This window comes from Ostreococcus lucimarinus, chromosome 13 (assembly GCF_000092065.1).
Source record: "Ostreococcus lucimarinus CCE9901 chromosome 13, complete sequence".
Lineage (NCBI taxonomy): Eukaryota > Viridiplantae > Chlorophyta > Mamiellophyceae > Mamiellales > Bathycoccaceae > Ostreococcus > Ostreococcus sp. 'lucimarinus'.
In genome coordinates this window covers 145,439-168,368 of record NC_009367.1, presented here as the reverse complement: position 1 = coordinate 168,368, position 22,930 = coordinate 145,439, and the positions used below count along the sequence as shown (strand labels likewise).

The 22,930-nt window shown below is 63.3% G+C and overlaps 15 protein-coding genes across 15 annotated transcripts; 6 read left to right on the top strand and 9 right to left on the bottom strand.

Moving 5' to 3' along the window:
- OSTLU_27075 (MFS family transporter: phosphate) lies at window positions 1–1,194 on the bottom strand (the record flags this gene model as incomplete). Its single annotated transcript, XM_001420886.1, has 1 exon — window positions 1–1,194. One exon carries the CDS (start codon window positions 1,192–1,194, stop codon window positions 1–3), a length of 1,194 nt encoding a protein of 397 aa, XP_001420923.1.
- A 361-nt stretch (window positions 1,195–1,555) lies between these two features.
- On the bottom strand, window positions 1,556–3,706 carry OSTLU_27074 (predicted protein; the record flags this gene model as incomplete). The annotated part of the gene is made up of 2 exons (XM_001420885.1): window positions 1,556–3,400; window positions 3,572–3,706. 2 exons carry the CDS (start codon window positions 3,704–3,706, stop codon window positions 1,556–1,558), a joined length of 1,980 nt encoding a protein of 659 aa, XP_001420922.1.
- Window positions 3,707–4,027: 321 nt separating this feature from the next.
- Window positions 4,028–4,530, top strand: OSTLU_27073 (predicted protein; the record flags this gene model as incomplete). Its single annotated transcript, XM_001421034.1, has 3 exons — window positions 4,028–4,060; window positions 4,247–4,335; window positions 4,476–4,530. 3 exons carry the CDS (start codon window positions 4,028–4,030, stop codon window positions 4,528–4,530), a joined length of 177 nt encoding a protein of 58 aa, XP_001421071.1.
- A 111-nt stretch (window positions 4,531–4,641) lies between these two features.
- OSTLU_88925 (uncharacterized protein) lies at window positions 4,642–6,051 on the bottom strand (the record flags this gene model as incomplete). The annotated part of the gene is made up of 1 exon (XM_001420884.1): window positions 4,642–6,051. One exon carries the CDS (start codon window positions 6,049–6,051, stop codon window positions 4,642–4,644), a length of 1,410 nt encoding a protein of 469 aa, XP_001420921.1.
- Window positions 6,052–6,676: 625 nt separating this feature from the next.
- Window positions 6,677–7,579, top strand: OSTLU_5458 (predicted protein; the record flags this gene model as incomplete). Its single annotated transcript, XM_001421033.1, has 1 exon — window positions 6,677–7,579. A coding segment is annotated over one exon (903 nt), but the record flags the coding sequence as incomplete, so codon positions are not given.
- Window positions 7,580–7,822: 243 nt separating this feature from the next.
- OSTLU_9914 (predicted protein) lies at window positions 7,823–8,020 on the bottom strand (the record flags this gene model as incomplete). The annotated part of the gene is made up of 1 exon (XM_001420883.2): window positions 7,823–8,020. A coding segment is annotated over one exon (198 nt), but the record flags the coding sequence as incomplete, so codon positions are not given.
- A 410-nt stretch (window positions 8,021–8,430) lies between these two features.
- On the bottom strand, window positions 8,431–10,557 carry OSTLU_27069 (predicted protein; the record flags this gene model as incomplete). Its single annotated transcript, XM_001420882.1, has 1 exon — window positions 8,431–10,557. One exon carries the CDS (start codon window positions 10,555–10,557, stop codon window positions 8,431–8,433), a length of 2,127 nt encoding a protein of 708 aa, XP_001420919.1.
- A 363-nt stretch (window positions 10,558–10,920) lies between these two features.
- On the bottom strand, window positions 10,921–11,952 carry OSTLU_27068 (predicted protein; the record flags this gene model as incomplete). The annotated part of the gene is made up of 1 exon (XM_001420881.1): window positions 10,921–11,952. One exon carries the CDS (start codon window positions 11,950–11,952, stop codon window positions 10,921–10,923), a length of 1,032 nt encoding a protein of 343 aa, XP_001420918.1.
- A 276-nt stretch (window positions 11,953–12,228) lies between these two features.
- On the bottom strand, window positions 12,229–13,233 carry OSTLU_27067 (predicted protein; the record flags this gene model as incomplete). Its single annotated transcript, XM_001420880.1, has 1 exon — window positions 12,229–13,233. One exon carries the CDS (start codon window positions 13,231–13,233, stop codon window positions 12,229–12,231), a length of 1,005 nt encoding a protein of 334 aa, XP_001420917.1.
- A 452-nt stretch (window positions 13,234–13,685) lies between these two features.
- Window positions 13,686–15,896, bottom strand: OSTLU_377 (predicted protein; the record flags this gene model as incomplete). Its single annotated transcript, XM_001420879.1, has 1 exon — window positions 13,686–15,896. A coding segment is annotated over one exon (2,211 nt), but the record flags the coding sequence as incomplete, so codon positions are not given.
- A 539-nt stretch (window positions 15,897–16,435) lies between these two features.
- On the top strand, window positions 16,436–17,791 carry OSTLU_27065 (predicted protein). Its single transcript, XM_001421032.1, has one exon. It carries the CDS (start codon window positions 16,835–16,837, stop codon window positions 17,783–17,785), a length of 951 nt encoding a protein of 316 aa, XP_001421069.1. The 5' UTR covers window positions 16,436–16,834; the 3' UTR covers window positions 17,786–17,791.
- Window positions 17,792–17,839: 48 nt separating this feature from the next.
- OSTLU_41622 (predicted protein) lies at window positions 17,840–18,649 on the bottom strand (the record flags this gene model as incomplete). Its single annotated transcript, XM_001420878.1, has 1 exon — window positions 17,840–18,649. The coding sequence occupies one exon, from the start codon at window positions 18,647–18,649 to the stop codon at window positions 17,840–17,842; it is 810 nt and encodes a 269-aa protein (XP_001420915.1).
- A 150-nt stretch (window positions 18,650–18,799) lies between these two features.
- SDG3517 (predicted protein) lies at window positions 18,800–21,252 on the top strand (the record flags this gene model as incomplete). Its single annotated transcript, XM_001421031.1, has 1 exon — window positions 18,800–21,252. The coding sequence occupies one exon, from the start codon at window positions 18,800–18,802 to the stop codon at window positions 21,239–21,241; it is 2,442 nt and encodes an 813-aa protein (XP_001421068.1). The 3' UTR covers window positions 21,242–21,252.
- Window positions 21,253–21,528: 276 nt separating this feature from the next.
- Window positions 21,529–21,963, top strand: OSTLU_27062 (predicted protein; the record flags this gene model as incomplete). The annotated part of the gene is made up of 1 exon (XM_001421030.1): window positions 21,529–21,963. The coding sequence occupies one exon, from the start codon at window positions 21,529–21,531 to the stop codon at window positions 21,961–21,963; it is 435 nt and encodes a 144-aa protein (XP_001421067.1).
- Window positions 21,964–22,442: 479 nt separating this feature from the next.
- OSTLU_17783 (predicted protein) lies at window positions 22,443–22,826 on the top strand (the record flags this gene model as incomplete). Its single annotated transcript, XM_001421029.1, has 1 exon — window positions 22,443–22,826. One exon carries the CDS (start codon window positions 22,443–22,445, stop codon window positions 22,824–22,826), a length of 384 nt encoding a protein of 127 aa, XP_001421066.1.
- Window positions 22,827–22,930: the final 104 nt, after the last annotated feature.

Sequence of the window (22,930 nt, the reverse complement as noted above, 5' to 3'; positions counted from 1 at the left end):
TTACGGAAACAACTGCTCACCCTTCAAGAATGCATTCCAAACAAAGCAAGAGCTCGCGTACATCGCCGCGGTGTACAAAAATGTCGCTTGAAACGACCCCGTCGCCTCGACGCTCGCGCCAGTCACCATGTTGGCGACGATTGAACCGACGACGCCGACCGTGTTTGTGAAACCGAGAATAGCGCCCGCGCGAGACGGAGCGACGTCCTGAAGGTAACTGTGATACCCCGCAACCGCGACGGCTTGAAGACCGAGCGTGGCGACGATGCACGCCAACGCGACGCTCGCGGTGGTGGTGTACTTCAACGCGAATAATCCCAGGGCGGGACCGATGGTGGCGACGTTCATCGCCAATCGACGCACTTTCCATCGCTCCATCCCTCGACTAATCAACTTATCCGCCACCTGTCCCGAGCTAAATGACATGAACGCGGTGAATACCCACGGTAAAGCGCCGAGGATCCCAGAGCTCGCGATGGACATTCCCAAGTCGTTCGCGAGATACACCGGCAGCCATGACTGTAAAATCATGAACCCCCAGTTCACGACGACGTGACACCACAACAGCGCAACGAGCTGCGTCGCAACTTCGGACGACAACTCGGTCATTTGCTCGCCGTTTTCATCCTTCAACTCGCTCACCTTCGGTACCCTAGGGACGAAAGTTTTCACGCTCTGCGGCATTGCGGCGTAGGCGGCGACGGCCCACGCCGCGCCAAACGCGCCGAAGCCGTAGAAAATCGCTCGCCACCCAAACTGCGTGATCAAACTTCCAGCCGCCGCGAGCCCGAACGCCGAACCAATGTTAAACAGCGCAAATATCGTTGACAACGCGCCCGACCGTCGCTCCGCCGGCACGTGCGCCGCAACCGCCGCTGCGGACGCCGGTAGCGCGCATCCGCTCGCCGCGCCGAACAAAAATCGCGCCGCCACGACTGCGAGCACCGGCGCCGTCGTCATCGAGCTCAGCGGCGTCACCGCCACCGCGATCGACCACACGCACAGCCCACCGAGCAACACCTTCGCGCCACCGAATCGATCGCTCGACGCGCCCGCCGCGAGCTGCGTGACGCCGTATCCCCACAGAAACGCGCTCTGCGCGAGCGCCAAATCCTTCATGGACATGCCCAGCTCCGCCTTCAGGCTCAGCGCCGCGGCGGCGAAAATCGTTCGGTCCGCGCTCGCGAGCAGCATGGCCACGCCGAGGGCGAGGATGATTTTATTCGCATCGTCGGCGTCGCGCGGCGCGGCGGCCGTCGCGCGCGCGCGCGTAGCGGAACGGCGCGAGGATGACTGCGAAAAAGCGCAGCACTTTTTGAGCGGGACAACGCGAACTAGCGTCGCGACGCGTCGCGATGCGCGCGTGGAGACGCGCTGGTATGCGACGCGCGACTGTTTTGCGCGATTGACGCGCGCGAACGGCGTCGCGCCGCGCGTGCGGGTGGATGAGAGATGGACGGCGAGCGACATGGCGCGAGGCGCGCTGTGGCGACAAAGGGAAGCGCGCGCGTTTGGTTGTTCATTTGCGTGCTTATTCTCGTCGTGTCGCTCTAGATCAAATCAAACTGCCGGAGTTCTGCGGTGATGGAGCGCTAGAACTTGGACTGCCGCCTTGGTGAGGGTTGGCGAACGCCGGGTGCAACGGTGGTTCAGCCGCCGGGCGCTGGGGATATCCCATCTGCGGATGCTGCTGCGGGTATCCCATCTGCTGATGGTGCTGGGGGAACGCCATCTGCGGATATTGTTGTGGATACTGCACACCAGCCATCGGTAGCGCTAGCTGAGGTGCGCCAACTTGCTGCCGCTGCAAGGCGCTGTTGGGCGGCGCTTGCATAAAGCTCGGATTGATGTGTTGCGGCGGTGCCATGGAACTCATGCCATGGCCACTCCTGGGTGACGCTGGAGCTTGCGCGTATAAGTCATTGAGTGCGCTCTTGTCCAAACTTTGAGGCTGTGGTGTACCGAACGGGTTATTTCCGAATGGGTTCGTGCTTCTCGGCGATTTTGCTTGGGGCGCCGGCGCCGTTTGCGGAGCCGCCGGCACCATTTGCGGGGCGCCGCCGTATGGGTTCGCTCCGAATGGGTTGTACGCCACCGCAGAGGGTTCCGTCGGCACCGCCGGAGCGATTGACTCGGAGAAAGAATCAAGTGCGCTTGTACTGCTCGAAGCTGCGGGCGCGACCGGCGCTAACGCCGGCGGTTGCGTCGGCGCGGGCAGCGCGTTTGAGCTAAAAACATCGTCTTTGCTCGTTGGGCTCGGCGTACCTAAATCAAGCTGACTGAGCGCATCGAGCGCATTCAACGGCTCCACCGGCGGTAGCGCAGCAGTGGTACTGATAAAGTCCGCGTTGTTGGCGGGGACGTCGATCGCCAACATTGTCGACCCCACCGCATTCGCTCGTGCATTGTTCGCCGTCGTCGAAGATGTCGCGCCCAACCGCCGCTCGCGAAGAGGCAAGCCTTCGCGAGGCGCCGATTCGAAGTACTCTTCCATGCTCTTCAAAAACGTCGCAGGGGGTGCTTCAAGCTTGACGACTGCGTTTTCCACCGCCGCGCACGCTTCGCACGTGTCGTAAAATCGTTGCAAGTCTTCGATTTGCGTCAAGTACTTTTTGAAAATCACCAACCCTTTCTCCGCCTCGACTTTGCTCGTTTCAAAGTACTTGTCCACCAGGTTTATGATGCCCTCGTTCATGACGCGATACACCAAGAAACTATCCTTTGCGACGAGTCCGACGGCGTATCGCGAGACGGCATTTTTCTGCAGCGTCGTAGATGTTGGCGCGCAATCCGTGATGCGTCGCACGAGCGTCTGCACCAAGGGCAAAACCTTGATCAACGTCGCGAAATCACAATCTTTCAACGGATTCGCCACCACCGCTCGCGCCTCGCCGTTTGTCGTCGTCGTCACCGCGCCACTCACGTTTCCTACGAGGCTCGGGATGAACTCATTCAAAGCGCACAGCTCTTCGAGGTACGCCGCGTACGCGCGCGTCCACCCCGACAACTCGTACGCGTCCTTGTTGGTCTCGTCCTTCCAGTAGCGAATGTTAAACAGCGTCTGTTCTTTCGGCCCGTACGTTTTCCGAGATAAAAATTCCAAAAACCTGAAGAAGTCATCCTTAAACCCCCCTCCCTCGCACTCCCGCATCAACCTGTGCAGCAACACGTGCGTCTTCAGCATCGTCCTCCACGGCGCGCACTTCCGCACCTGTCTCGCCAACGTCTCCAACACGAACGCCCGATCCCTCGAGCTCCCTCCGCCCGCGCCTCCGCACGTGCGCACCAGCGCCAGCACGTGCTTCTCCTTCGGCGGCACGTCATCGAAATTCGTCGCCTTGCTAAACGCCAACTGCGTCTCGGCGAACTCCTTCTCCACCGCCGTCGCCGCGAGTTTCGCCTGCGTCGCGTCCGCGTCCCGTCAGTCTCTCGCGCGTCTCCCCGAATCTCCCGCGCGGGTTTCCCTTCGCGTCTCCGCGCGCGCGCGTCGCGCGTCGCCTCGCGTCGCGCGTTCGCGCGCGATCCTCGTCGCGCCGATCGAGACACGCGCCAATCCGCCGCTCGATCGCACCTTGCCGCGCTCCCACAGCGCCGTCTTCGCGTTCCCGCGCTTATCGGTGCGCGTGCCGACGCCGCGCGCGACCTGGACCTCCTCCGCCACCGCGCGCACGACGCGCGACGCCTTTTTCTGCAACCGGAGCGGCATCGCGCGCCGACGCGACCGCGCGCGTCTGTGCCGGCGCGGGCGCGCCCGCGCGCCGGCGAACCCGCGCGCGCGTCGTCGATCGAACCTCGCGATGCGGTGAAATCGGTGGAGTCGATCGATGGCTCGAGGTTCGAGCGATCGGCGGCGACGATCGCGCGCGCGCGCGGATCGCGACGCGCGATCGACGGACGGCGTCGTCGATCGAACCTCGCGATGCGGTTAAATCTGCGCGAACGATCGATGGCTCGAGGTTCGAGCGATCGGCGGCGACGACGCGCGCGCGCGCAGATCGCGACGCGATCGACGGACGGACGCGCGACGATGTTCGGCGCGTTTTACAAGACGTTCATGTCGGTGCGTGCGCGCGAGCGCGCGCGGGCGCGACGGCGCGCGCGGGCGACGGCGCGCGGGCGGCGCGCGGGCGACGGCGCGCGCGAGGCGGCGACGATCGAGCGCGCGATCTCGACGACGAGGGGGGAGGGCGGCGCGCGACGCGCGCGAGGACGGGGGGACTGACGAGGCGCGAACGCGCGCGCGCAGAATTCGGCGGTGTACGTCGGGGTGATCGTCGCGGGGGCGCTCGCGGGGGAGAAGGCGTTGAACTACGGATTCGATCGCGCGTGGGAGAGGTGAGGGGTCGAAGCGACGCGACGCGAAACGACGCGACGCGAAACGACGCGACGCGCGCGACGCGCGCGAGGCGCGCGCGCGCGCGCGCGATGATGCGAATGGGGATTGACCGAGGTTTTCGTCGACGGTTCGCGCGCAGCTCGAATAAGGGTAAACTCTGGAAGGATGTGGAGAAGCGACTCGAGCTCGAATAGGGTCGCGAGAGCCTGTTTAATTTTAGTTTAGCGGCGAATGAATCATGCGAATGTAATACACTAAGAAAGGAGACTTTCGATACAAATGGACTAGGCGCGCGGCGCGCTGTGCTAAAGGGAAGGAGAGCCGGTCGCGGGCGCCTCGACCGCGCGCTTGGGCGTCGCGACGATGCGCTCCAACGCCGCGTTGAGCGTCGAGTGCGACTCGTTCATGAGTTCTATGGATGCGCGAAATAACACGGGACCGATGAATAAGTTGATGACGATCACGGACACGGCCAGCGTCGAAAACGCGGGGCCCCAGTATGGAAATCTCGCGGCGACGGTGCGCGACAAACCGAGCGCGACGCCGGCTTGGGTGACGTGCCCCATCCATTCAATGTTTTTGCGCCGTTCGCCCGTGATGTCGCTCACCGCCGGTGCTTTGAGTATGCGCGCAGATATTGCCGTGGCACAATACAGCCCCAAAAGACGAACGATGACGAGACCGACCGCGATGACGATGGAGTTGTACACGTTTTCCAGGCGCAGGCTCGCGCCGGCGAGGGTGAAGAAGAGCAAATTTACCGCTGGCGTCACGATCGCGATCGCGGCGTGTAACTCCTCGCGCTCGTGCGCGCCGTTCGTATGCTTGCGATTTGCCGCGGTGAGACCGGCGGCGACGCACACCAATAAAGGCTCCAATCCGAGATGTTCGCTAGACACAAAGATGGCGGCGGCGCCGCACACGATGCAGCCGACACGAATGTTTTTCCAACGCGCCGCCAAGGACGTGGGTTTGAGCAAGCGTCCAAGTAGGACGCCTGCGATGATACCCGCAATGGCGGCCCCGATCACCCGCACTATAGGTTGCAAAAGCTTGGTGATGGGATGCGAAGTTTCCCATTGCGTCGCGGGCTTCAAATTCACCAAGAGTCTTCTCGCCGCCGCGCTCGCGCCGACATCGCGCGTCGTGTTGCTCGCGATCTCACCTCCCAAGGCCATCGTCGCCGCATCTGATATGATATTGTGGAAGTCTAATCCCGAAAGCGCCACGAGCTCGACGTTTATAGCGAACAACGCGACGACGAGAACGTCTTTCAAAACCGTCGTGCTCAAAATGTGCGCGCAATACGGCCCGCTCGCCTCGCACTCGTTGATCACCGCCATCGCACTCGCGGGCGAGCGCGCCAACGAAAGCGTCCCCAATAAAGATCCCACCGCCGCGACGTGTCGCTCCGTCAGCCCTTGCAAAAACTCCACCCTCTGCGCGAAAATCGCGTCGAACGCGCCAAACGTCGCGCACCAGCAGCAGCACGCCACGCTCGCGATGGTCACCATCGTCACCCGCAGCGTCTTCCGCACCTCACTCAGCACCACCTCAGATCCAGCCGCGACGCCGATGCACGCCAGGCATCCGTTATCGACGAGCCATAACCGTCGAGATCCCGCCGCCGACAACGCGCCTAAACCGTGTCGCCCAAACGCCACGCCGGCGAGCAAGTATCCCGTGATCTTCGGCGTCTTCGCGTGCTTATTCATGAGCTGCGTCCACCGCGCGTTCGAAACTCCCGTCAGTCACCGCGCCGCGCCTCGCGCGTCGCCGTCTCGCGCGCCCGAACGCGTCTCGCGTCGCTCTCAACGCGCGCGCGCGCGCCCGCTCGACCATCCATCGCGTTCGCGCCGCGCGCGCGCCGCGCGCGACCGCCCGACGCACCGTCCCGACGAACGAACTCGCCCAGGCGATCAACGGTAACCGCATCCACGCGTCGATCGCCCATTCCTCCGCGCTCGCGCCGAGCGCGAACGCCATCTTCTCGCAATGACGCGCAGAGCCGGCGCGTCGTCACAACGCGTCGTCGCGACGTCTCGAGCGCGCGCGCGAGATCGAAGCCCTCGCGATCGTTTTCGTCTCGCGAACCCCGCGCGCGTCCGCGTTCGCGCGCCTCGTCGCGCGTCGCCTCGTCCGTTCGAGGACGCGTCGACGACGATGCCGCCCGCGCGCGACGCCGCGCTCACGCCGGCGACGCAGCGATCGGTGGAGGACTTGTCGCACGACGTTCGGCGAGGGACGTACGACGCGAAACCGCCGGCGGTGCTCGCGAAACGCGTCGCGGAGACGCTCATTCAGGTCGTGGCGACGGCGGACGGTCGCGCGACGCTCGAGGAAATCATCGCGAGCGTGCGCGCGATCGGTGGATCGCTGGCGGTGCTGAAGCGGGAACACTTGCTGGTCGGGAACGTGGCGCGGCGCGTGCTGCGAGTGATACGGGACGAGGGGGCGACGAGCGAGAGGGGCGACGGCGGCGGCGGCGGCGAGAGCGGCGGCGGCGGCGGCGGCGCGGCGACGAAGAAATTGAAAAAGGATGTCATCGATACCGCACACGAGGTGATCGAGGAAATGGAGACGGTGTCGACGAATATTGCGAGCCAAAGCTCGGATTTTGTGACGAATGGATGCGTGGTGATGACGATGGGGTCGAACGCGAGCGCGGGGACCGGGTTGGCGGAGGCGTTTTTGAGAGACGCGAATAAGAAACGGTCCGCGAGCGAGGGAGGGGGTGGATTTAGCGTCGTCGTCGCGGAGAGCGCGCCGAGATACGACGGACACGCGATGGCGAAGAGTTTAGCCGAGCGTGGGGTGCGGGACGTGAGCTTGATTTGCGATAGCGCGGTGTACGCGACGATGCCGAGCGTCAAGCTGTGCGTGTTGAGCGCGCGGGGCGTGCTCGCCGATGGCAGCGCGCTCGTCGATAGCGGGGCGTATAACATAGCTCTTGCCGCGAAAGCGCACTCCGTACCCGTGCTTATGCTCGCCGGTTCGTACGCAATCTCACCGAAGACGCAAAAAGAAGCCGGGTTCGACCGCGTCTACGGCTTCGGGTCGCCGTCGACGGCACTGGGTTACGGCGAGCGCGGTGCCGATCCGGACGCCGTCGTCATAAACCCGTCGTTCGAATTCGTACCCGCGGAACTGATCTCGGTGTTCGTCACCGATCACGGCGCGCATTGCCCGGGATTCATCAACGTCTTACTGTCAGAGATGTACTCCCCGCTCGATTCCGCGCTCCTCGGCGTTTAAAATTTTTAATACTTAGACCCGCGAGCGGCCGTGCGCGCGCCTCAATCGTTCGTTCGTCGTTTTGGCGAATATTAAAGAATGTCGCATTTTTTGCATCACAACGCCCATCTCCGATGGCTCTGCTTCTGCTTCGCGCCGCGCTACGTGTTTAAGTTGGCTATGCTCGCGCGCCCCCTCCCTCGTCGGTCTTCCGTCGCGCTCCTAAAGAATCTCGCTCGCTTCGTCTCGCGCCTACGCCAAGAACCCAAGCTTCCCACCATTCTTCTTTGCCGTGCGAATCAAGTTTTGTTTCACCTTGGTGTCGCATCCAAACTCTTCGCAAAAGTCGCCGATGACTTGCGAGTGCAGCGCGATCGCCTTGCCGCGAATCTGGTTGAACCGCTTCACCCCGATCACATCGCGCGCGACGCGCACGATCGGCGCGAACAATCCGTTTTCGTACTCGTTCCCGGCGCGCGTGACGTGCGCGCGCTTGTGCGCGCGCGTCGCGCGGGGCGTCCGCGCGCGCGCCGCCGATCGCGCGATCGGCGACGCGTGCGCGACGTTCGCGGTGAACGACAGGGCGTGGTGCGACATGGGGCGGTGTGCGCGCGCGACGGTCGTCTCCGTGCGCGTGTCTCGCGGCGTGCGGCGCGCGGGCGGGCGTGTGACGCGCGCGCCGTCGTCGCGCGGCGTGACGTCGGCGCGCGCGTGGATAGGGGGGGGTCGCGTTTGAATCACAAACGATCATTGAGTCATGATTGGTCGTTTTACCCCCCCGGCACGTCACCAGATCCACGCGCGCGTCGCGCGCGCGAAGGCGTCGCTGCGAGCGCTACGGTGAATATCAATACGTCGAGCTAGCTAATCGTGGGATCGGGGAGGAGTCGACCGCACGCGGCGGCTTCGTAATCGCACACTTTGGTGTACAGGCGACTCGGGTCGGCGAGACGGAGCTCGTCTTCGTCTTCGTCTTCGACTTCGGCGGCGTTCGTCGAGGCGTTCGTCGAGGCGTTCGCCGCGACGAGAGCGTCGACGGCGACGTTCGAGACGGGGCGCTCGACGACGACGCGGTCGGCGAAGACTTCGCCCAAGGCGGAGACGCGCTCTTGACGCACGCAGTACGAATCGTCGCGCGCGCCAGACTTTTCAAGCTCGATGACGGCGTCCATGTCCATGTGTTTGTTCGGGTATGATTGGATCAACCAAGGCGCGCTCTGCGGCGCGGCGGCGGCGAAATTGGACTGCGAGCCGCGTCGTCGCGCGTCGTCGCCGTCGCGCATGACGTCGCACACGACGGCTTGAATATCAAGCGACGCCCGCGCAACGCCCGTGCGGAAACGTTCCGGCCAGTTTGAAGGCACCTCGTGTCGCCACGCGGTGAGCGACTCGTATAGTTTTTGATCGTCGGCGATTTCTCGCATGCGCCGCACCAAAGCGTCGACGCTGTCGAAATCTTTGACGCGCAACACGCAGTCTTTCTTCGGACAGGGCAAGTAATCGTCCACGGTTTTCGTACCAAAGTACACTGGGATGGATCCGCGAAGCAGTGGGAGCCAAAGCTTTTCGGTGACGTGACCGGGGCAATCCACTTCTTCGGCGACGTAATAGAACAAGTATTTGCTCAGCTGGAGCTGCGTTCGAATGGTCTCCGCCGAAGACGCCGATACGCCGAGATTCGGCACAAACCACGAGGCGTCGTAGTTCTTCATGCACGTTCCGAACGATTCTACCGGGTACTTTTGCGAAATTCGTCTCAATATGTGCGCCCCGACCGAGCGACCGTGCTTGCACGCCGCGGCGCTGTCGCCGAATCCAATCAAAGGTACGCGCATGCGGAACGGACGCAGAAACGCGTCAAAGGACGAAATCATGAACTTTGCAGTCGGCAGCGGCGAGCGCCACACGCTTTCGAGTGCAGAATTCGACGTCGCCAAGTAGTCTACTTGCGAAAGTAACATTTGATCTCTCAAATCTTGTCCGGTTTGTTCCGCCGCGGGAGCGGCGGTGGATACGTACATGTACACCTGATCTCGTCGAGACTTTTGCGGCAGATGCGTGACGAAAATGTCTTCACCGGGGTCTCCTAATTTAGCATGCGCGTGCGTCGACGCGACCGCACCGTTTGACGCGCGCCTGGCCGCCTCGGGCGCCTTGCGCAACCTTTCGCGAAGAAGGCTCCTCGCGCTCGCCGTCGCGTTGCCGTCGGCTTTGTCGCTACTACCGGCAGACCTCGCGCTGCTCTTCGCCAGTCGTCTTTTCACTCCTAACGAGCTCGATGGTTTCAACATCGTGTCCCCGCGAAAGATGACGACGTCGGCTTCCATGCACCGCTCCTCGCTCCGACTATTGGTGTGCAACACCTCCTTCACGCAACGTCCCTTCAAGTTTTCTCTCGCCGCCGCGCGCACGCCTCGCTTGGCATCCAACACCGCGCTCAAATCTTCCGCCCAAGTCGACGTCCCGATCGGTCGCGACCATCTATGTAAGTTGTACAGGCAAACCGTAAACGCCTCGTCACCGAATTCCAAATTCGTACCCATCGCGCTCCCTCTTGCCTGTAAATCCTCGTACCATCCCGGCCTATGCGCCCACTCGCGCAACGGCTTTCTCCCTACCGCGTGCGCGTCGTCCACTTGCACGCTCATCGCCACGAAATCCTCCACCGTGCGCGCTCGATCCAACGCGTGCGCGTTTCGCTCCAACTCCGCCTCCAGCGGGTCCTCCAACTCCACCCGCGCCCTCGCGTGCGCCCGTCTCCCGAGCGCACCGACGTCATCTACATCTACTCCACCCCCCCAAATCGTCGCCGTCGTCTCTTCGACGAGCCACGGAAACGCGCGCAGCGCTTCGTCGCTCAACACCTCTCTCGCGCGCGGCGCCACGCCCACGCGTCGCGTCCGCACCGTCGTCGTCGCCATCGACGCCGCCTTGCGCACGAACGTCACCGCCGCGGACATCATCATCGCGCTCAGCATGACGCTCATCGCGATCAGCGTCAGCGCGAGCCTGTACTTTCGAGTTTTCGTCCCGCGCCTCGACCGACGGCGGTCGTCGTCGACGCCGATCGCGCCGCTGTCGCCGCGCTCGGGCGACTCAGCGCGATGCGACGCGCTCGGACGATCGTCGTCGTCATCGCGCGCGCGTCGAGCGCGCACGCCGAGCAGGGGTGCGCGCTCGGCGTGCGCCATGACGCCGGCGTGTGCGGGCACAGATTTTTAGTGTTGGGACGGCGCGTCGACCGGGACGGCGCTCGGGACTCGCGGAGAGACGGCGGGCGGAGAAGTGCGGTCGAAGGTATGATACACGGTGTGAGCTAAACAAAACGATGTCAACACGCGATGGGTGGATCACGGGGACGTGGCGTTGGTCGGGGCGTCGTCCTTCTCGACGCACGAGAGCGGGAGACCGAGCGCCGGCGGTCTGGTGGCTTCGACGCCCGTGGCGGTCGTCTTTGACTTGAACGGCGGCACGACGAGCCACTGAGGGAAGACGTTCTTGAGCGCGCTCGAACCGTCGACGGCGTGGGGTAAGGATTTGAGAACGTCGCCGTAGGCGTCGTGACGAAGGACGAAGAAAGAGTCTTCGTTCAGTTGGCACTCGGATGAGCGCAGCTCGCAGAGCTTGCCCTCGGAAAATTTGCACCGACACTGGTGCGGGCACGCGTCCTCCGCCGCGTCCGCACCGCTCACCGCGATCGTCGCGTCGTACGTCAATCGCACGGCGTTCCACTTGTCGCTATCGATCAACACTCCCAACGCGCGTTGATCCGTCGGCGCGAGCGCGCCCTCCACCTCGGCGCGTCCGTCCACGAACGCAAACTTCGACACATCGCTCTCCTGCGCGTGTTTGATCACCGTCGCGATTAAATACCGATCCTTTATCGATTTATTCGGCAACAGCACTCCCGCGCGCTCCGCGCATCGCCAAACCTCCGTCGCGTTGACGCACAACACCTTGTCTCGCGTCGCCTCCGCCGACTCGCACGTCGTCGCCTCCTCGCGCGTCCGTTCGTAGATTCGCTCCAATCCGCTCGCCAGCGCCACGTTCACCGATATGTGCGCGTCATCGACGCGCTCGACGTTCGCGAACGCGCTCTCGCACACTCGCGCCGACTGCAGGCGATCGCCGTCGTCGTCGAACACCCGCACCCCCTTCACCGTGCGCGTCGCTCGCTTCACGCTGTCGAATCCATCGCTGTGATAATACGTCGCCGCGACGACGAGTAAGAGCACCCACGACAGCGCGAGCGTGATGGGCGCGCGCACGCTCGCGCGCGTGCGTCGCGCGGTGCGATCGACGGCGTGTTGGTCAGCCGTCTGCGCGTCTTCGGCGTCGCCGTCGAGCGCGCGCGCGCGGACGAGCGGCGTGGACTCGTTCATCGTCGTCATCGTCGTCGTCGTTCACCGCGCGCGCGGCGCCGGGCGAGGCGCGGCGCGGCGCCGAGGCACGAAGTCACGCGGGACGTCCCAACACCAATCATTGCGGAGCCGCGAGCCGCGCAAAGTAAACCGCGCTCGATCGGGCCTAGCGCGTCGATGCGTGATGTCGATCGCGATGGGCTACGCTCGATGCGTCCATCGATGAGCGTTGAAACTCGTCAATCGTTCGTGCTTGGGTGACTAGGGGAAGGTGCGACAATCTAAAGTTCGGCGCGTTCAGCGCTCGGAGGCGAGCGCGGCGGCGGACCACGCGCACGCGCCTTTCGGGAACATGCCGTGGACGTTGGAGGCTAAGACGATATCCACGACGGATGAATGGTCGAAATCATCGACGACGACGATGTGGGCGAGCGAACACGCGTGGAGCGCGGCGTCGGCGGCGAAATCGCGCAACGGCGGGTTCGCGCGCGAAGACGCGAGCTCGAGAAGCGACTTTGGATTCTTCTCAAAGATGTTCAACGATCGAACGACCGTCGACGCTTGTGGGGTGAGCGTCCAGCTGAGCTTTAAGAGTGCGTCATCGCGGAATGATTTCTCGTTGAAGGCCGCGACGACGTCGCGGTTGAAGGCGGCCATCGCGCGGGCGTCGTCGGAATCGGCGTACGTATTCGTCAGCGTCTCGCGGGGCCACAGTTTGAATCTCTTGCCGACGTTCGCGTCCTCGAACACGACGATCGCGCGATGATTGACGTCGACGTAATCTTTCCCGAGCTGCGCGTCGTACAGCGCCGCGCGCGCGTCTCCTGGATACGGCGCGAGCATGTCTCCGAAGATTTCCGTCGCCGCCGTCGCCAAGCGCTCCACCGCGCTCTCGCTCGGATCGCCGTAAAAGTGACTCAACTCCACGATCACCACCTCCGAAGGTTGTTCCACCAGAAACACTTTCACTTCCTCCAAGATTTCATCCACCGCCTGTCCCTCGAGCGCGTGGTGCGCACGCCAGACGCCCTCGTCGCCGTCCCAACCGCTTCGCAAGTCGACGTACCGCGCCCCCAGTCGCAACTGCGCGCCCACGCGCGCGGACTGCGCGCGCGCCCACCGACGCACGAGTTGATCCGCGGGCACCCCGATCGATTCGGCGAGCCGGACGGCGTCGTCGACCCAGCGCGGAAGCTGTCCCGCGCGTCCCGGTTGGAGCTTTGGACTCAGGTACTGCGTCGCGCTGTCGTGCGAGCCGGGAAGCGTGAGCGCGCCGAGCGCGCGATCGCGCGTGGCGTTCATCCACGACGACGGGTCGAACTCGAGGCCGAGCGCGGCGCGCGGGAGGACGAGGGCGAGGACGAGGACGAGGACGCGCATCGCGCGCGAGGCGGCGTGTGGCGAATACGACTATAAATACACGCGATGGGCTACTCGCGCGCGCGAGGCGCGTCGACGTCGACGTCCATCGGCGCGTCGTCGAGGAGTCGGTGGACGTACGCCGCGACCGGGTCGACGACGTCTGGGGGCAAGAGGCGTCGCGCTCGATCGACGACGCCGGCGGCGAGCGCGAGCATCTCCGGCGAAGGTTTGCACGTCATCGCGATCACCTCCGCGAGCTCGACGTTGACGCGCGCGAATTCACGCGCGCGAGACTTGTGCGTGGTCTCGGCTTGGTCATCCTCGCCGTCGTCGTCTGCGAGCGATGATTCGTTGCCGGCTAAATCCGTCGCTCGCTGGATGAGTTCGTGCGCGAGCTCGGTGGCTTCTTCCACGTACGCCTCCTCTCCGGCGAATAGCACGTCGTTGGACTGTAAGCCGTCGATTTTAAAGGGTATCGTCTCTTGCGCCATGGCAGTGATCATGGGGATCAACGAGACGTACGCGCGAACTTCGTCGGCGCTCGACGGCTCCCAATCGAAATCCTCCACGACTTTCATCAACCCGCGGAAGACCAAGAATGCTCCTTTTTCTAAATTCCCTGGCTGTACCACGAGAAGAGCACTGCATCGCCGAACGAAATCTAGCATCTCAGCGCCGGCGCGATCGGTGGGAAGATCGATCCATCCGCCCACGGCGGTTTCGCCGCCGCTCTCTTGCGCATCCGTCACCGCGCTGCGAATCAGACCATCCACTTGCTGAATCAATCCGTGCACGATCGCCGCTTGCGCGGTGAGCATGAACAGTTGTAGGCGAACATTGACTCCACGCACACTGGGTATCGTGATTTGACAGTACGCCGTGCAGGCGTTGACGAAGGCTTTCGTCTTGTTCGTGTGTTCGACGCCCACGCGCTCGTACACACTCGTCATCAGAGAAATCGCGTGGTATACTAAAATTTCTTGCGCCATGTCCAAGTTTGCGAACGCGCTTCGAGCGGTGACAAGGAAGTTCAAGTGCGCCTCGAAGTCACCGGCAAAGCTGACGTTGTTGATGAAGTCCACGACCAAGCTTTCAGCTTCGGCGCGCGATTCTTCCGAGCTCATGCCGTCGATATCGTCGTGTACCGTTCTCGCGGCTTCTAGCAGGGTGTGCAAACACATGGGATCCGAGATGGATCCAGCGCTCGACCCACACTTCAGAAGAGCGGCGCTAAATTTCACCTTGGCTTCACCGCCTAATATTTCGCCGAGGTACACGTACCACTTCAAGGAGACGAGGTAATCGACGTCGCGAAATTGATCGGTGACGACGCGTAACGCCCGCTCAACGCAGCGCATCGCCTCGGCGGGTAATTCGGCCGATTTCGTCGGCTCGCGCTCTTTAGCTTGGGCTAAGTGTGCGTGCACGTGTCTCGCAACGTCCTTCATCAACGTCTCAAGTTCACCTTGCGCGAGATACTTGATGACGTAGAGCAAAAACCGCTCGGCGACGCGCAAATACGGTTCCACGTGAGTCCATTTCTGCACGACGCGCCAAACGTCGCCTAATATCGCCAACCGATCGCCTTCGTTTGGCGCGATGACATCAAACTTATCGACGAGGGTTCGATAGCAATCAGCCATGGCGTCCCTATGCTCGAGTGAATCTTCATCCGTGGACGTCGCGCCCACGAGCGCGATGAGCTTGAGGGCGTTTTCGCGAACGACCGTCGGCGACAAGGAGCGAAACACGGCGCGAAGGAACGGCACTGGCGGAGTTTCACCGCCCATATACAGCACTTTATGCAGCAGCGACGGGTTGGGGTTCGTCGCGCAACACTCGATTAGCCACTCCATGGCGGGATCCATGAGTTCCGAGTACTCGGTTCGGCGCAAGCCGAGCCGGAAAATGTAAGCTGTCGCTGGGTCCTCGTCAGCGGTCTCGTCGAGCACGTTCACGTAGGACGGCATGAACTCTTTCAATATTTCCAACGTCATCGCGCTGTCTTCGGTCTCGCAGCCGTACGCCAGGGCGCACTTTGCGATGTACATGCGAACGTACGCCGCCGCGAGCGGATCCGCCACTCCGCGAGACATCTTCATCAGTCGTCGTATTTGCACCGTCGGCGGCTCGTCTTGAATGAATCTATAGCACTTAAATAGCGCGAGCTCCATGTAAATCCGCGGCACGATGTCCCGGATGGTGGCGATTTTGTAAAACCAATTTCTGCACGTATTCTTCGCCACCGTTCTCACGCGCGACGCCTTAAAGTCCTCCGGCAACGCCTTCGTCCCCCCCTCCGACGTCGACTCCTCGGATTTCCGCAATATCCGATCGTACACCAACCGACCCACGGTCTCGATCACCTCCGTCACCAGCACGAACAGCACTGGATAAAACTTCCCGACCTTTGTGTCGCCCAACAGTTTCGCCACCTTGACGCACAATTTCAGCGCGTTCACCCGATCCTCCGCCAACCACGCGTTCGCGATGTCCTCGTTCAGCCTGTGCAACCGCGTCACGTACTCTTGCTGCGATATCCTGTGCGTCTGCGCGTTCGCGCCCGTCGCCGTGTTCTCCAACTCCGCCAATCGCGCCTCCACGCCCGCGCTCCCCTTCGCCTTCGTCGATATGATCTCAAACGCCATCGACACCTGTATCGTCCCTCGTCCGCTGTGTCTCTCGTGCACGTCCCGTTTCTTCGCCATCCACCGCTCGACGACGCCCCGCTCGCCGCGCGTCGTCGCCGTCGCCTCGCGTCGTTCGCGTCCGCCGTCGTCGCTCGAGCGCGCCGAATCCGAATCCGAATCCGAATCCTCCGCGCCCGCGTCGCGCATGATCGCCCGCACCGGGTCGCGCTCGTACGTCGTCGTCGTCGTCGTCGTCGTCGTCGTCGTCGTCGTCGTCGTCGCGTCGTCGCGCGCGCGCAATCGCGCGGCGATTCGATCGCGAACGAACGCGTGCGCGGCCGCGCTCGACGCCATCGCGCGCGCGTCGTCCGTCGCGCCGACGGCGCGACGCGCGAACTCGCGCGCGAACGCGCCGTCCGCGCGGGCGTCGCGTCGGAGATCCATCGCGCGCGGCGTCGCGCGATGCCGATCGACGACGACGACGACGACTGACCGGCGCCGGCAGAGCGCGACGCGACGCGCGCGACGCGAGCGAGCGCTCCGGACGCGAGCGAGCGCGCGAGCGCTCCGGACGCCGCGCCCGCGACATGCTCGCCGCGCGCGCGCTGCACACGGCGCGATGGTGCGCGACGCACGCGCCGACGACGTCATCGCGATTCGCGTCGAGCGCGCGCGCGAACGGCGCGCGCGCGACGACGCTCTGCGCGCCGCGCGGACGAGACGCGCGACGCGCGGGACCGGGTCGACGTCGCGAGCGTCGCGGGCGGGACGCGCGGCGATGGAACGACGCGCGAGGGTTCGCGCGCGGCGCGAGGGGCGACGACGAGGACGAGGACGACGAGGAGGCGGACGACGCGTCGGGGTCGTTCGACGAGAGCGCGCCGAGGGATTGGGCGGGAAAGGTGCGGTGGATGCCGGTGATGGACGTGCGAAGGGAGACGGAGGAATCGCCGACGCTCGCGGAGGGAGAGCTGGTGATGCCGATGTTTCCGCTCGGGAGTCACGTGTATCTGCCGGACACGGAACACGTGCTGAATATCTTTGAACCGAGGTATCGAAGCATGTACAACGAGATTCTGTTCAACGGCTCGCGGAGATTCGTGGTGCCGATGTGCGCGCCGAACGAGCCGGGGAAGTTCGCGTCCGTCGCGGCGGTGTTTTACCTGGACGATTTGAAGGAGGTGAGCGAGCAGACCAACGACCAGGTGAAATTCGTGTGCTCGCACACCGTCATCGAGCGCGTGCGAGTGGTGCGGTCGCTGAACGATCGCGTGTGGGGCGATCGCAGCTCGTTCTTGAAGGTTGTCACGGAAAAGTTCGAAGATTGCGACTTGGACGACGATTTCACGAACAAGGAGACGGCGCTCGAGGAGCGATTCCGCGCGCTCATCGACATGCAAGAAAAAGTGGACGAGCCTATTCGATTCACCAAAGACGTCGAGCTCGCGGCGCCCATCAGCGCCAAGCGCGGAAAGATGGGATTCTGGCGCTTGGTCAACCTGTGGCAAAGCTTGCTGCAAAGCCGCGTGACGCATCGCGAGAACGAATTGCAAGCGGGGATTCAGAAAATGTTGCGCAAGTTTCTCGAAGACTCGGGCGTCGACTTATCCGACGGCCGCCAACTGCAATTATCTTTCGAGAGCATTCCGGACGATATCAGAGCTGAGATTCAGCGCATGAACGAACAATACGGCGAAGAACGCGTCGAGCTGTTGAACTCAGCCATCTACCCGTTCCAATATCTGGTCCAGATGGACTCGCACGCGGAGCGCTTGGATTACTTCGGCGAACTCGTATCCGAAGAAGAGAAGCGCCTGGCGGCCAAGAACACCCTGCGCGCGATGTTCGAATCCACAGAGTGAGTAAACGACAATTCTTTCTTTTGAAATTACAATTCCTTCTTCCCTCGCGCGACGTCACCACGTCGCCATTCCAGGAATAGCGTACGAAAGCCTCGTGACTCCTTTCTTCACGCGCACGCCCGTCATCTTAAAATCCTGAATCTCCGACATCCTCGCGACGTGCGTCCCCCCACAAGGACACCCTGGAGTATCCGGCACGATCGTCACGATCCTCGGCGTCATATCCGGCGCGATGAACGCCGGCAGCTCTCCCCCGCACGCCGCCTTCGCCTCGTCGTACGTCATCTCCGCCGCCGCCGACGCCCCGTCTTCCGCGATCAACTTCGCCATCTCCGCGTTCAATCGCGCCATCAGCGCGTTCGCGTCCGCCAACTCGTGCTCCGGGTCGACTTTCCCTTTATACTCCACGTACGCCAGCGCCGGTTCGTGGACCCCCTTCGTCGGCGTCAGCGTCGTCGGCGGCAACCCCGCGCGAATCATCGCCACGTCCAGCGCGTGTCCCGCGGAGTGTATCCTCGCGTGCAGCACGCGCTTCGCGCCGTCGATCGTCACTCGGCACGCATCGCCGACCTCGAACGGCGGCTTCGTCCTTCCCGCGTGCGCCACCTCGCCCGTCTCGCGCCGCCGCGTCGCCGCGTCGAACGCCCACGCTCGCCCGTTCGCGCCGACGACCCGTCCCGAGTCGCTCGGTTGCCCGCCTCCGGCCGGGTGCGCGATCGTGGACGCCAGCGTCATCTCGTGTCCGCCGTCGTCGCGCGTCGCGACGCGCGTCACCGTCGTCTCGCGCTCGAACGCGTACGTCCCGCCCGCGTCCGCGTCCGCGTGCGCCAGCGCCGTCGCCGTCGCGCGCGCGGTCGCGCGCATCGTCGACGCGCGCGACGGTCGCGCGCGTCGCGGCGCGACGCTCGTTCGCGCGACGTCGACGCGCGCGACGCGCGGCGGCGCCATGCAGTGCCGTCGTCTCTCGCGCGTCACTCCGCGACGGCGCGTCGACGCGGATTCGCGACGCGCGACATGGCGCGCGACGACGCGACGCTCGCGCGACGCGTCGAGGCGCACGATTTCGCGGACACCGGGCGCGGGCAGCGCGCGCTGCGCGATTGCGCGCGAGGGGAGGTGCTGCTGGAGATTCCGCTCGAGCGCGGGTTCACGCTCGCGGCGGCGCTGGAGGACGACGCGGTGAAGCGCGTCGCGTCGTGCTGCGCGCGACACGACGATGTCGTCGCGCTGCACGTGTGCGCGGAGCGGTTCAGGGGTGAAAAGGCGACGCGCGCGGCGCACGTGGCGACGCTGCCGCGAAGCTTCGACACGGCGTTCTTCTGGAGCGAGGAAGAGCTGCGAGAGCTGACGGGAACGACGTGCCTGAGGGAGACGATGAATCTGAGGGAGGAGACGAAAAATGATTACGAGACGCTGACGAAAAAAATGGAGGCGATCGGGGAGGGGGGGTGGATGCGCGAACACGAGGTCGATTACGAGCGATACGCGTGGGCGAGGTCGAATTTATGGTCGAGGCAGTGCGATTTGTTGATGCCGGACGGGAAGCGGACTCGGGCGATGGTGCCGACGTTTGATATTTTTAATCACAGCGCGAAGGCGCCGTTGGGGAAGACGCACAAGCTTAACGCGGAGAAGAACTGCGTCACGGTGTACGCCGCGGACGACTACAAGGCGGGCGAGCAAGCGTTTATTTCCTACGGCAGTGGTGAGGCGGCGAATTCAAAGCTTTTGACGTGGTATGGGTTTTGCATCGATGACAACCCTTACGAGGAGTTAGACGTGACCCTCACGATTACGGTCGATAAGCTCAGAAAGACGGTGTTGGAGACCGCGCTTCGAGCGAGCGCGGTGGCGTATCTGCAAGACATCGACGCTCGGTGGCGCGAGAGCGGCGATTACGCCGAACCGTATTTGCCCATGCTGTACCAGCAACTGTATACGCCCAGTGCGGAAGAATTAGAAGTAGAAGAATCGACCGCGGAGTTCATCGTCAAGCACACCGTGCCCGAGCGCGAGCCGTTGCCGCCGCCGCTGCGCATGATGGCGCGCGTGCAGCAGCTCGGCGACGAGGAGTTAGCGGATCCAGAGGTGCGCAAGGCGATCATGGCTAGTGCAAACGACAAAACCGGCAACACGTACATATCCAAGGCGAACGAAATGGCCGCGTTGGCGTCGCTCAAGCTGATCTTCCAAGACGTGTGCGAAGGCTTCACCGTCGGCGACGCCGAGAGCGACGCCACCGAATTGGCAAAACCGTTCGCGGACGTGCCTTACAAGCGACGTTTAGCTCTTCTCGTGCGTTCTGGTGAACGGAGAATCGCGACAAAAGCATTTGCGGAGTCATCGGTGAGATTAGACGCCGTTGTTCGCGATGTGACGCGCACCGCGGTGACGCGGAAAGAGGGCTTGTGCGAAGATCCAAAGTGCGTCACGTGCAAAAGTCATGGCTGTCGTTGGTTACATGAGCTCCGAAAGCGCCGGCCTAAAGTGGAAGCCATGCTCCCAACAGTTGCTCGTTATGCTCGACAGATCGAGGACGCGCTGCCTGTCGCGGCGCACATACAGACGATCAACTTGGCGTACCTGTGGTTGATGGGTCACACCGAAGATGACGTCGCGAATCGCGCGGCGACGAACGCGCAGACGTGGCCGTTTGACACCATACCCACGTGCGATGCATCCGCGTATGCCGACCTTGAACGCATGGCAGACTTGGAGATAGATGGCAGCGCCGGAGAGGAGCACCCGCACAACGGTAAAGAGGGCGAGATGCTCCTTCCGGGTGTGTACACGTGCAAGGTTAAGCAGTGGGGCGCGTGGTTGCTCTCGCAGTGGGCGACGTGCGGTATCTTAGATATCACCGATCTTAACTCCATTGGCGCCGAGGCCGCGGCGCTCAAGCGTCGCCACGCTTGCAGCGTCCCCACGTCGATCGCGCTCGATTTCTTGGCCGAGTGCGCGCCGCTCGTCGAAGTTGGCGCCGGCGGCGGATTGTGGGCTCGTCGGCTTGCCGAGCGAGGCGTCGATATCATCGCGTACGACACGCCGACGTTCGACGAAGAGTACCAAGACGGCGGCGCTGCGAAAATTGGCGCCTCGAAGCTCACCGAAGTGAATTGGTTCGACGGAATACGTAAAGGCGGTCCCGAAAGTGCGGCCAAGCACGCCGACAGAGCGCTCCTGCTCTCCTGGATCGACATCGCGGGCGAAGGCGACTACGCCACCGCCACGCTCGACAACTACACCGGCGACACCATCATCACGATTGGCGAATGGCGAGATCACACATTTGGCGATTACGCCCCCGGAACCACCGCCACGGGCATGAGTTTTTCCCGAGAATTCCAACGCGAGCTCGAAGCCGCCTTCGACCGCGACGAGACGCTTCCGTGCGCCAACTGGCCCATGTTCGACTCCGTCTTAATTCGCTGGCGCCGTCGCGCGCCACCGTCCTAGAGATTCATGTCGTATCATATCAGTCGACGAGCCTTCGTCCCGTTCGCGCGCGCCTCGCCTGCGTCTGGAAAAGTTAGTTAGGGTACAACGGTACAACCCGGGAGTGCGGCGCGTCCCACAGCCCGCCGCCCTCGACCGCGCGCCGCCCTCGACCGCGCGCGCCGCCGATGACGACGTTCACCGCGGTGACGGTCGCTTCGCCCGCGCCCGCGCGCGTCGGCATCTCGCGTCCCTCGCGTCGCTCGCGTCGGTTCGCGCGCCGCCGTTCGCTCGGGGATGACGAAAAGATGTTCGTCCCCGCGGGCGCGTTCGGAGGCGTGTCGCCCGAGCGCAGAGCGAGCGAGCTCATGAACGCGATGTTGACGTACGTGTCGGCGTGGATCGTGATCTCGCAGCTCGAAAACGTGGCGCCGCGTCGGTCGGTCGCGGGCGAGGACGCCGGCGAGGACGGCGAAGGAGAAGCGAGACGAGTGACGACGTCGCACGAGTTTTTGCTCGACTATCTCGAGGCGAATCCCGTGCGCGACGGCGAACAGTGGTTGATCGCGCTGACGCGAGTGAATCCGACGCTGGCGGAGCGGATCATGGCGGTTCGTCGCGCGTACGCGGAGGAGGATTTCGAGTGGCACAACGTCGCCAAGTTGACGTCCGAATCCATCGCGGCGGGGAACGAGCGCGCGATGCGCGAGTGGCTCAAATCTGCCGTCCCACAGAGCGCCTGAGACGCAGTCACTCATCGGCGCGAGGCGTGCGTCTTTTTGTATTTTTCGCGTCAACGCTCGGTGCGGCCTCGCGACGGTCTTCTATTCTATTCTTTTGTCCGCATTCGTCCTCGTCCTCGCGAAGACGACATTCATTTGTACAAACAATCAACAATTGTCAATGTTTCATTATAAAATTTAGTTTCATAATCGCGGTACGTGCGCTCGCACTTCTACGCTTTCGCCTCACTTTGTGGCTCCCCGCCGCAATCCTCTAATTCGTCATGCTCGCCGGTACGATCAACACGCACGCGCGCCCTGCCTTATCGCGCTCGCTCGCGAGCATCGAGTCAAAGTCTCGAGCGCGTCTGGTGCGCGTCACGCGCGAACCGCGCGCCGTCAAGGGCGCGCGCGCCACGATCGCGCTCGCGGCGTCCTCGTCAGCGCCGGCGCCGCGACGGTCCGTCATCGCCCACGCCGTCTCGCGCCGACCGACGGTGATGTACATCACGAAACTCAAAGATGCCGCGCTGAGCGTGCAGTTCTTGGCGCTGAGCGCGTTCACCGTGCTCGCGTACACCATCGTCGCGGCGACGAATTACGAGCTCTTCGCGAAAATCATGCCGACGCTCGTCAACGCCGGCATGACCGCATCGAATTGGCCCATCTTCAAGGCTTGGATCATCACCGCTCAGCTCGGTTGGTTCGCCGGTAAGATCACCGCCGTTCGCGGCGGCGCCTCGCAGGTGAAGAAATTTTGCGCGTTGAACGTCTTCCCGATGCTGTACTTGGTCGCGACTGCATTCGGCGTCGGCGCCTGGGACGCCCCGGTCTGGGCCGTCTTCACCGCGGCGTACGCGTACTTTGGATACGTCGAAAAGTGATGGCGATCGCGGTGATCCCGATCGACCGATTCCGACTCGCGTCGCGCCCTCCCTGGTCCGCGGTCCGTCGCGCCCTCTCCGCGCAGCTGTTGTATGCTATTTCA